Raw genomic sequence first — 12,578 nt, 5'->3', positions numbered from 1 at the left:
ATAATGCCGCCCAATACTTCAGGTTCAGATGGTGCTTATGATGTGCAACTATATCGTCTTCTTTGAATTAGAAAATAGAATTCGCGCGGTATATTTCCACCCCGCTAAGGATTCTTCTACTTCCTCCTCAGAAAAGTTAAATTTAAATTTACTTTTGCTTCAGGCTGGACGAAAATAGCCAAGGCCATCACAAGTAGGCCTACACCGAACTTCTGAAGCGTACTTGCTGACAATGCTGAGCTATAAGTTCATTCAACATTCTTTTTCTGGTATTAATTTAGATAATTTTCATTGACCATTTATTTATCCTATATTTACCTTTCCCATAGCAACAACTAGCCTACTTGTGGAGAACTGAATATCAATAGCTGTATGCCCGTGACATCGGGGTCAATAGCAACAAGCAGTTATCTAAAGCTACAGGTTTTAGCTTCTTGGATTTAATTCGTCCCATGTGGTTTGAAATCCCAAAGATATATTCACGTGAACTTTCAGTCAATTATTGTGGAGCATCTAATTAATCTCGACAGAGCTGCCAAGTGTCAGTCATGTCACGAACAATAGACTACGCTATCAAGTTTATCTGTAACAAAAATAGGTAGCTTTAATGATAGATTGGGACGGAAAGCGTTACATTCTCCCTATTTGAGAATGTTGTTTGCGCGTGGATGTTTTTCAACAAATGTATCGATGATGACGCAATTGAAAATATGACGGATTATTCATACACTTAACCCGATTTCCACATTGAATCGGGAATAACAATCGAAATATAAGATTCTCGCTTTATGTATCATCGGCATTTCGTGTCATGTGTGATCAACCAAAAAGTTGACAGTCAAAGGTGAGAAAGTGGTTGCTCTAATTAGGCCTACACTTCAGAGGTTTTTTTCTACTCTATTTCCATTGCTTCGCGACCTCAAGGTGTATGGAACCAATTAAAGTATTACAAATCAAACGAAAGACAGCAGTGATGGTGGGAGCGGAAATCGCCGAATTATTTTCTTTTCAGAATTCATACAAACGGATTATTCAACCTTTCCCGCCCAAACATAATTATATGGAAACATAATCATAATCACAATGATATGGTTTTATATTTTCAGCCGCTCAGTACACACAATTTACAGTGCGTTACAGAAGACACAATGGAATGCAGTGAACAAATAGGGGGATATCGAAAAGACCAGGTATACGGTCTCTCAATCCAGCATCCATCTCCACCTAGTGCCCGATGTAACATTCTTCGATCTGAATCTTTTGTTCGTCTCTTTTAAAGGTTTCCATGTTGTTGTTTTTGTTGTTTTTTCTAACGACGCCTAAGAACAGCGACACGGCGAGGAGGAGCCCAGATAATCCCCAACACTTCGAAACGTGCTATTATCGATGCTAGAACCGGATTATTAGGAGTATATGACGATGGATTAACCAACTGCACGAACTCCCCCGAAAAAACGTAAAAAAGCTCAACAGCTTGCAGGTAACTGATTAAGTGATTATATCCGCACTAGAACAACCAGAAAATTTATGCCACCCTGATATGTAGTAGCCTGCTGCCTCGCCATTCTTATCCAACCCAATTTTCAACCAGCTGGGTAGGCCAGAATCAGTGAGATGTCACGCACGACAGCAAGGTCGATTACAGCACTGCACGACGACCGTCGACAGCCTACTCGATCTAAATAGCCCGTTCAACCGTAGCCGACTTACGGACTGATTTCGTCGGGAGCCGACCTTAAGTCCGATCATTATAAAAGGCGTGTAGTAGTTTCGAATAATTGTAAAAGTACCTCATCATCAGGTTGTCAGGTTCAGCACCATTTTATAGCCATTTTGTGTTTGTCAGTAATTCATTTATTTTCATCGATTAGGTTGAGGGAGATAGATAGCGTAGTGGCGACGATAAGCGCCTACCGTCCAGGCGGCCCCGGGTTTGATTCTGCGTCGGAGATTAGTATGGGCTCCTCTTACCTCGACGCTGTTCTTACAGCGACGAAAAAAGCCCAGAAAAAGACCCGATGAAAGAGCGCACTCACAAAGAATGGAAACAGCGAGAAAGAGCCGCAGAATATCGAACATCGAAAAAGGAACTGTAACATCGGGCACTAGGCCGATGTGGATGCCGGCATCTTCCTATCTGTTTATTACATCGCATTGTGTCTTCTCGCATTGTACAATGTGTGTGTGTTGTTCAGATGAAAATATAATCTGACGACTACTCATTATTGATTGATTCAGAAACACCACAAGGTTGCGATTTGCGATATAATGAAAGCATAGGCAGTTATAGGCACGTATCGAAAAGACTTTGGAGACACGCACCAATCTAAGATACTGCAACACGATGAAAGAAAGGAAGGAGTCAATCAAGCAAACTCTCACTTTAAAAATATGGAAATGGCTGTAGTTTATGCAAAAGTCACCCGAAAATTTAAAATTATTGGATATTTTATGTAGTCCGAATCTCAATCCAGCTTCGAATGCGTTTCTTTTTCAAATCCATACTGATCTCTTGGCAAAGATGAGCGGAATTGGAATTTCTTGTCCTATCCAATCCAAATCCGAAGCTTCGAATCCAAATCCTAATTCATAACTTTTGTATATTCAATTCCGCGTCCAATCCTCCAATCTAACTTGAAATTCAGAAAAAATTCCAATTTATGCAAGAGAGGAATAGGAAATTTTTCTTTCACAGCCAACAATTCTCTTGATTTCAGATAACTTAGCATAGGGTTGCACCTCTCATGTTCACCGAGTGTACCATAGTGTAGTGTAGTACATCAATATCTGATTTTAATAAAATTTGTCGCCATTCGCGACACATCAATCTCCCAGAAAATCGGTAAATCCAATCCAAATCCGTTCAGAAAAAATCTCTAATCCTAATCTAGTCCAAATCCGACAAAATCTCACAAATCCTGTTTTTTTTTCAATCCATGCTGATATCTGTTTCTTGCAGAGATGAGCGGATTTGAAATTGCTATGTCCTAATCCAATCCAAATCCGGAGTCTCAAATCCAAATCTTAATCCTGATCCTAATCATCATCATCATCATCATCATCATTGGTTTATTAGCAATTTTATCAGTTCAATACACCACAAAAAATGCGATACAATGAAAAGACAGGAAGATGTCGAAGCGACAAGGAGTAGTCTATGGAATCTGACACCCACCTTGGCCTAGGCGATGTAAAGAGGAGGCATGCACACTGAATGAAAGTAAAGAAGATAATATAGAAAAAGAATGCGACAAGAAATAGGGCGGCATGTCATGGGAAGCGAGATCGATAGGTCAGTCGTGGTCCGGTAATCTTGAGGATGGACTGTATTTATTTAGTAGTAATTGCTTGTATTTCGACTTGAATGTGGACATGCTCGTCGACTGTCGGATGGCCGGCGGGATACTGTTCCACACATCAGGTCCGGCATATTTGATGGAGCAATGATCTTTTCGGTCGATCATATGATATTTGGACGACGTGGACGCGCGTGTGTTGTACTTGTGCGCTTTTGATTCAGAGGTAAAGAAGTCATTGAAATATTCGGGGCAACGGCCGCAGTGAAACTGATACATAAACTTGGCGATTTCTAGTTTCCGCATATCTTCTATGTTTAGGACGCCAAATCTCTTCAGCAGCGACTTATTGGATGGGCAGCCAGGCCCCTTTGGAGCCCTAGCTATGATTCGGAGTACTTTATGCTGTAGTTTCTGGAGTGGCTTGAGTGCAGTTTTACTGGCAGCCCCCCCAACAGAGGATGCCATAATGTAACTTCGATTGGATTAAGGATTAAAAGAGTATCAGAAGAACCCATGCTGGCATGAAGCGCCCAAGGCTGTAGAACAGGCCGCACTTCGGTGATAATTTAGTTTCTAGGGACTGAATATGACTCTTCCAGGACATGTTCGAGTCCAGTAAAACTCCGAGATATTTGGCATTATCTGTGTTGGAAACGGGCTGACCAGCGATATTAACGGTTAGGTTATTTTTTGAATTTACTGTCAGCAATTGTGATTTCGAGGCGTTTATGCAAAGGTTGTTCTGGGCCGTCCACTCATGGACTTTGAGCATTTGGTCACCAGTCAGGGCATCCAGCTCTGCCGTCGAAGATGCGGAAGAGAGGAGGTGAGTATCATCAGCGAACAGTGTGGTGTTCAATGAGGAGGTTTCAAAAATGTCGTTGACATATAAGGTGAAAAGGACCGATCCAAGTACTGAGCCCTGGGGCACACCACAGGTCACCGGGTGAGGAGAGGACAAGGTGTCTGAGATCGCAACCATTTGTTGGCGTCCAGTGAGGTAACTTTTCATGAGCTCAAGTTGTGGGCCCCGAAGTCCGTAACGCGCCAATTTCGAGATGAGAATTTTATGATCTACGCAGTCAAACGCTTTTTTTAGGTCGAGAAAAATGCTACATCTCACATTTCGCTTCTCTGAGATATCATAGTACTGTTCGGCCACTGTTAGGAGGGCATGAGCGGTTTGGTGTTTGTTTCGGAAGCCAAATTGTTGAGGGGAAATGACAGACATTTTGGCGAGGAATGAGGACAGGCGGGAGAGGAGCAACTTTTCGAATACAATCCCGATGCATGGGAGAACGGATATCGGACGGTAGTTGGTGACATTAGTTCTATCCCCAGCTTTGTGTACAGGGACTACTCAGAGGTGGTCAAAGTAGTCAAGAAAGCTACTCAAGTAGAAGTAGAAGTAGCGACGAAAAAAACCTACTCAAGTACGAGTAGAAGTACTTCTTCCATAAGCACCCTAAAACTACTTGAAGTAGAAGTAGAATTTACTGACTTTAAAAGTACTCAAGTAAGTAAGTAGTTGTGAAAACGATCCTAATTCGTTCACATGGATTGCAAAAAGGTGCAAATTAAACTATGCGAAAGGTGACGAGCTTGATTCATTTTGATGCATACCAGCAGGTATCCAATTTTTGATAGCATAAGCACGTTCACATCATGGGATGAAAATGATAGGATTGATATGGAAATGCGATACTTATCCTCTGTTTTCTCAAACAGCACGTTTTAGAAAAAAGCATGGTATGGCGCCATCCCCATAATATAAGGTCCGTAATTTAGTCGAAGAGCAATACGGAGAAGTTGTATAGGATACGACGGTGTAAACACTATTAGTAAATGTTAATCAAAAATATTGTGGACCGTAGAAATGCCATATTGTGTAGCATTATTTTCGGAAATTAAAGGCATTACTACACTTGCTTTTATACTTCAACATGTATGTCATCCATACTTCAACATGTATGTTATCCAGACAAAAGAACTGATATTAATTATAACTCAAAGTATATGATACTGTGAATTGAAAATGAAACACATATACTACTTCTAAAAGCGGAACACGCTTTTCATGCCTTTAGTCCAGAAAGTTTTAAAGGTGGTATGCTAAAACAGGTGTAAAGCTGAAAAAAGTCAGAGTCCACTTTTCCAGGTTAGGACGCGCCATGGACATGCTAGATTACGATATGACAAGTAAATGCTAGATTGCGAAACATCAGCTTCAAACGTTATGATGGTCCATATATACTGTAATGAATCATTTCATATGCGCGAAGGGCGACAATGTGGTGTGAACGCGGGAATATTTAGACATCTTGTTCTGGATATCCCTGTGTGACCCGCTACCTAAATTATATGCATCGATACTTTCTTTGAATCATACTGGTAACCCGGTATCCACTGCGCGCGACGAAAATTCTGGGCTTTACTCAACTTTTATGAAAATTAAATGTTGATATTCAGTGGAAACAGCCCCGATATTCCTTAAGCTATCTTCTTGATTGAAATATTGAACTACTTCTACTTGACAAACTGAAAATAGCGAAAAGTAAGTAAGTAGATCACAAAATATTATGAAGTAGAAGTAGAAGTAGCGAATATCAGATCTACTTGAGTAAGTACCAGAAGTAGAGGAAAACTACTTCTTGAGTACTTCGAAAAAGTAGAAGTACTTCGTTACTGACCACCTCTGGGACTACTCTGGCTTTTTTTAGATAGCTTGGGTAGACTCCATTTTCTATCATGAAGTTGAAAAAATGGGCCATATATTGACCGATATGCAGGCTTATCATTTTTAAAAACCATGATGGGATTTGGTCATAGCCGTCGGCCTTGTGCGATTTCAGTTTGTGGATGGCTACTTCTACTTCGTATTTGGTCGTAGGTTCAAGCACAATTGACTGGGATATCGATCTCACCTCTGACCTGGCCGACACAGGTTTTGTAATAGAAGAAGCAATATTTGGGCCTACGTTACAAAAATATTCATTGAAGTGATTCGCGATGGCCGCCGGGTCTGAAAGTTTGTTTCCGGTATCCGAATTCACAATTTCCGAAACAGACTTATGGCCTTGTTTTCGATGTAGGAGAGAGTTAAGTCCTGACCATGTTTTTCGAGTGTCCTTTATGTGTCTGTTGAAAAATCTCTCATTGTACTTTGCTTTTGCCTTGGAAATGAGATGCACGGTGCGATTCCTGAAACGTCGAAATCTTTCTCGTTCATGTTCTGGGCAGTTCTTGGTGTCTATTCGGTTATGCCACCGGTTACGTTTACGGATAAGTTGAATCAGCTTTGTGGTCATCCACGGATTTCGCTTCAATTTTCTTTGACTTCTCGAAAGGCGCTGTAGAGGTGCAAATTGTTCCAGCAGTGATCAAACTTGGAATTCCACTTGGAAACTGCCTACATCTTATATGCCTATATGATTCTATGAAAAGAAATAAAACGCTGAATGGGTGCCAAAGTACCTGAAGTAAACTTTGCAAATTATCTAAATCGTGATAGGACGAAAAAACTTTGTCGCTATTTGCTACCGTACTTCAATCTCCCCGAAAATCGGTAAATCCAATCCTAATCCTAATTCCTTTTGAAAAAAATCTCAAATCCTAATCCAATCCAAATTTGACAAAATTTCCCAAATCCGGTTTTTCCAGAACCTAATCCTAATCCATGCTCATCTCTGCAAGATACCAGGCTGAAAAAACAGGATTTGTGAAATTTTGTCGGATTTGGATTGGATTAGGATTGGAGATTTTTTTCTGAACGGATTAGGATTTGGATTGGATGTACCGATTTTCTGGTAGATTGATATGTCGTGTGGCGAATGGTGATAGACTTTATTCAAATCACTTATTAATGTCCTCATGGTACACTACACTATGGTGCAAATGGTGTCCGGACAATACCGAGAAAACCATTACCGAGAATGGACACCACCGAGAATGGACATTGCCGAGAATGCAATATATGCAATGCAGACATGTTATGCACATGCACAGGTCGTGTGAGTGCATCACGGCGTTGCCACATTCGGTATCGATGCTCAGGTATCAATTTCTCGGCAACGTCAGTCCCAGTAAGCTATATTCTTGACATTGGCCATTCTCGGTAATGTCCATTCTCGGTGGTGTCCATTCTCGGTAATGACCATTCTCGGTAATGTCCGTTCTCGGTAATGTCCATTCTCGGTAATAGCATTCTCGGTAATGTCCATTCTCGGTAATGGTTTTCTCGGTATTGGTATAGAACCGGTGCAAATGAACATAAGAGGTGCAGCACTATGCTAAGTTATCTTAAATCAAGAGAATCGTTGGTTGTGAAAGGAAAAATTACGATACCGCCCTTGCATGAATTAGAATTTTTTCTGAATTTTTAGTTGGAATCGGATTAGGATTGGACATGGACTTAAATCTGAAAAAGTTCTGGATTAGGATTTGGATTAGGATTTGAAGCTTCGGATTTGGATTGGATTAGGACATAGAAATTCGAAATCCGCTCATCTCTGGCATCTTGTACTAATAAAAATAATGGGGGAAATCCCCGGTAATGGTATGTTTGCTTCGATAGAAGTGAATCTATATATAGTTCTGCATTTGTCCAGCTATATGAGAATTTATGTATTACTGTACGAAGACTGTTCTCGTAAACGAACTGATTATTCTAAGACGACAGTAACTACTACTATTAGTATAAACGTCAACTCATTAGTGAGTCAGAGAATAGATACTGTATATATTGTATAAGAATGATAAATCCGTTTGACAGGATAAACAATAAGGGATGTGATAAATTCAAAATTTTTTACATTTCATATCACGTCAGTCACATCACATGGATAAAGAAACCTGGGAAAGGGCGCTGTGCAACATATTCACTGATATATACATCGACCAGCTTCATAAGCATTATCGCAATTGTGTCGAATTGGAGATAGGCCAAGTATATCAGTATCTTCATCAAAATGAAAGTAAGTATGTACTGGTAGCCTACGGTCTATGTCTTTTGCCACACCTTAATATTTCGGCGCTTTTTCGATATACCCCCGAGATGCTAACAATGTTCCCCATGACATCGTACTGTTTGTGACTCAGATAGATTTGCACAACCGGGGTATGCAAAATTGGTCTCTTGCAGTGTCAAGAATCACTGTAAAATTGTCAATAGCTCACCTACCACTGTACAATAAAATACACTCATGTGAACTTTGAAGTTTTAAAATTGAACTCATGTTCCCAGTGGGCTCACGTCCCAGATATTGCAAGTGAGTGAAGTGACCATAGATGTTTCTGTATTGATATAAATGTAAACTGTATTTGGATGTTGTTTTCCAATAGGAAAATTCCCTTGTATCATTATTTTACTGTAGCCTATAAGACACGGCGTACACTACTAAATTGCTATACCCTTAGAACGTGTCTTTGCGCTGGAACTGGAATCGCAATCTTTAATCTGGCTGTGGGATGCACTTGTGCAGTCCTCAATAATATTGCTTCACTGTTGCATTAGAACCGGAGAACATCAATAAAGTCACCAATCTCGAAGAGTTTGCGACAGCTTTAAAACTTACCGAAGACGAGATCACAAACATCGTAAAGTCTAATGGGGATCGCAGTCAAGTCGTTCTGGAAATGGCGAAATTATTTTCAAAGAAGGCATATCATGCAGTGACAGGTTAGAAATCTTTTTGCTTGTCGGGAATTATTTGTAGCAATATGTATCATTCAAGGTTGTGTTCAAGTCCTAGATGTGGTCAGTAACCTAGTGCCACTACTCTTTCGAATCTGTATCTACCATCTATCTACCTTGCCAAGTGGTTATATTTTGAAATGCCTTCACTTCTACTTTGAAGGATTTTGAACTAAAACTACTTCCGTTCTTTATCAAGTAGGAAATTATTATTAGGGTAAGTTTGCATCAAGTATAGGAGCATATTTGTTACCATGTATCGCAATTATAGTGCATAATTTTTCAAGATTTCACGAATTCGTGGTGCCAATAATAATTACTGTTACATCGACTGCCGTTTTCAATGCTGTCGATGGTGATCGGCCATCAAAAGTCTGCCACGACCCATCCCAATCTATTTATTCAGACTATATACTCTATTTCCCTACTTCTATTTGTAATTGCATAGGATTTTAGGCTATTACTTCTGCTATAAAATCATCCACAACTGCCACCCTCACTATTAATAGGAAACAGTAACATTTTGTAAATTCTCAGATTGAGGTGAATTTGATGCATCGGCACCGCTCGAACCAGTATGCATCTACTACCCATTGCTTATTAATATTTTTTGCTTATTATTTATGTTGCTTCTACATCAGATGCTCGCTGCTTTGACGGAGAGGAAAGTATTACATCATCACAAAGAAAGTGGCATGAACAACCTACCATCAGCAACAAGGCGCCTTCTTCTGTGTCTGCCCAACCCATCCGACCCGTCCAACGGCGTGGTTTCCCTCAAACTTACATCTCACCGAAGAACGAATTGCAAATCACAGATGCTTCAAAGGACCTGGAGAACATAATGCTCAAGACTGGACAGAAGATATGCCACGTCTACGGAATGTCCGGTTCGGGAAAATCGCAGCTGGTCAGGGGACTGTGCCAAAAGATCGAAAATGAGGATTTGCCGTACGCGATCTGGCACGTGCAGTGCCCGCAAAAGCGTGCATTCCTGCGGAAAAGTTTGGCTGGGTTTTTGTCAGATCTTAAGAAATGTTATCCGGAATATGATTTTGAAAGCGTTCACGATAACGGAAACAGCAAGAATTTCGTTGAAAGCCTGATGCAATTGCCGATAAATATCCTAATGGTGTTTGAAGACTCGACAGAAGAAGAGGATAAAGCACTGGTTCGTGACTTGGTTGATAACATCCTGAACAAAGATGGGAACAAGGTACGATTGATACTCGTCACTCCGACTTTCGAAGAATTCTACATCAACGGCAAACCGAACGACAACATAGAATACATGGGATACCGTGTGTCAGGATTCACAGAGGAAGAAGCAGTTGTTTTTCTGGCAGGCGACAATGAACAAGACGAGGCAATGCAACAGCTCGCTGCAGAAATTTCCTATTCGCCATTCCGTATGTCTCTCGTTAAAGCTATTTGCAGCAAGTACAATATTACTTACCGATCGTACTATGAGAAGTTGGGGCGAAATGAAAAGATCATCGATATGGAAAAGAAACTCTTGGCGAAGCATCCAAACCTCGGGAAGCACACGTATGAAGTCGTGCTTGAGATGTTGAAGCCGGCTGATAAAAGCGAACGGGTGCAGAAAGAAGTGGTTGAGATGCTATCTTTCATGAATGACGTATCGATTCCTAACGTACTCATCGGGAGATTTTTACGGGAATGCGACACAAAAATCGGCGATAAATCTGACGAAACGCTGCAAGTAACAGTTCTTTTACAGCGTTTAGAGAATGAGTTTTTCGCTTCCACACGCAACCCCAATGACGAAAGCGGTATGATTTCATCCATACACAAGGATATTCTAACCGCGGTCAGATTCAGCATGGATGTCAGCAGAAGCAAAAAAGTACTGGTCCAGGTTCTACGGTGTATCGTGAATTCGATTCCGAAAGATAACAGAAGCCGTCGCAACAACGTTCTGCTTTCGGACATGATGAATCATCTAAGTCTCATCGTTGAATTCGCGGAAAGCCTTTTTCAAGACAGCCTGACGATGGATGAATATTCCACCGACAGCCTCAACCTTTTAATCTACCTGTGTCGTGCGTGTGAGCTCATCGGATTCGGTACCAGTCAAGGCTCAAGCAAAACTGATGATTCGTGGTTTGAAAAGGCCACCCGTTATATCATGAAAATTGTGCGCTATAATTTAAGCGCTCACCCGATCAGCGTGGAGACAATCCTGTGTTTTGCAGAGGACAAAAACCCGAAAGATACAGCCGAAGAATTATATGAAGTGCTCGTTAGATCAAGCCAAGAGCTTCCAATCAATTGGATTTGTCAAATGAACGAAACCCTTTCGCCGTTAACCATGGCGTATGTAAACGATATGAAGAAAAGGTGGCCAGATTTGCGATGGGATGACATCGAAAGAAAAATTAAATCAGCCATCCCACTGGCTCAAGACGAATACAGAATTCTTCAACAAGCCGGTGCACTTCTCGATCCGCAGAAGTTGAGAGTCACGTTTCTGTCGGAATATCTTTCGTCAATCCTACATTCGAGGGGCAGGCAAATGTTTTATTTGAAGAAGACAATCACAACGTCGGAACGCCGGCGTTACGAATGGTACGCAGATGTCGGCTTTCACTTATGCGAAATCGTGACTGATAAAACGGGAGTGAAATCCCTCTTTGGATACATGCTGAAAGCAAACAATATACTGCACCGTTTTTTGGTCCCGCCAAGGGAAACAGAATCAGACGCGGAGTTTGTACGACGGTTGGAACACGCTCGCGAGTTGGCAAAAGAATCGCTCAACGTGGACGGTGATTTTTACGAGCATGGGAAATACAAACTCGTATCCGGAACGCAGTTTACAAAAATGAATGCGTTGCGAATCATGGTACAGGCGAATACAAAAATCTACAAGAGAAAGCATCTCATGGACAGGTTTCAAAACGGGGAAGAGTCGATCTACTGTGATCAACTATACGAAATAGCTAGGCGGAGTGCTGCAAAATCTCCGTTTGCGTCAAACTGTCTCGTGTATATTGCAAAATACCTTGGTGCTGTGGGAGAATATGATTTGGCAATCGAGAGAATGGAAGAAGCGTACAGAACCGACAACGTAGGCATAAATAATCAACGTGATGTCAAAGCTGAGACGTGCGCATGGGCTTTGTATAACAGTGGACGAGTGCTGTACGGCAGTCAAGGAAAAATGGAAAGGCTCCATAATCACTGCGCAATGTTCGATCGGCGCTACCAATCGCTCAAACTCCACAAGTATGCGGCCCTTCCTAGACATTGGCAGGAGGATCTTGATGATATGAAGTCCAGGTTGGAACTGCTTTGCAAGGCGGAAGCCAAAAACAAATCTTTTACTGATTAAATTGAATGCATGCCTTGTTTGCTGATCGGATTTCGTTTGTGAATGTCCTACCATCAGTTTTTGCACTTATATAAGAATATAGTTCCTACATTCAGTGCGCGACCCACTAATGATTACGATATATGGTTCAATATTTCACTATTACCGTCATAATTGAGAAATAAATTCATCATTGAAATATCTGGTACAGATACCTACTCAAGGAACTCGTCGAAACGAATGTCAGGGATTA

At 41.1% G+C, this 12,578-nt stretch overlaps 1 protein-coding gene across 1 annotated transcript; it reads left to right on the top strand.

Annotated features, from left to right (window-relative positions):
- The first annotated feature begins 8,001 nt into the window (after window positions 1-8,001).
- Window positions 8,002-12,524, top strand: LOC145458386 (uncharacterized). The gene is made up of 3 exons (XM_080336744.1): window positions 8,002-8,272; window positions 8,812-8,976; window positions 9,633-12,524. Exons 1-3 carry the CDS (start codon window positions 8,137-8,139, stop codon window positions 12,344-12,346), a joined length of 3,015 nt encoding a protein of 1,004 aa, XP_080192870.1. The 5' UTR covers window positions 8,002-8,136; the 3' UTR covers window positions 12,347-12,524.
- Window positions 12,525-12,578: the final 54 nt, after the last annotated feature.

Source organism: Botryllus schlosseri, chromosome 16 (genome assembly GCF_051294905.1).
Source record: "Botryllus schlosseri isolate E-star chromosome 16, Bs_hap1, whole genome shotgun sequence".
Classification (NCBI taxonomy): Eukaryota; Metazoa; Chordata; class Ascidiacea; order Stolidobranchia; family Styelidae; genus Botryllus; species Botryllus schlosseri.
This window is presented reverse-complemented; position numbering and strand designations above follow the sequence as displayed.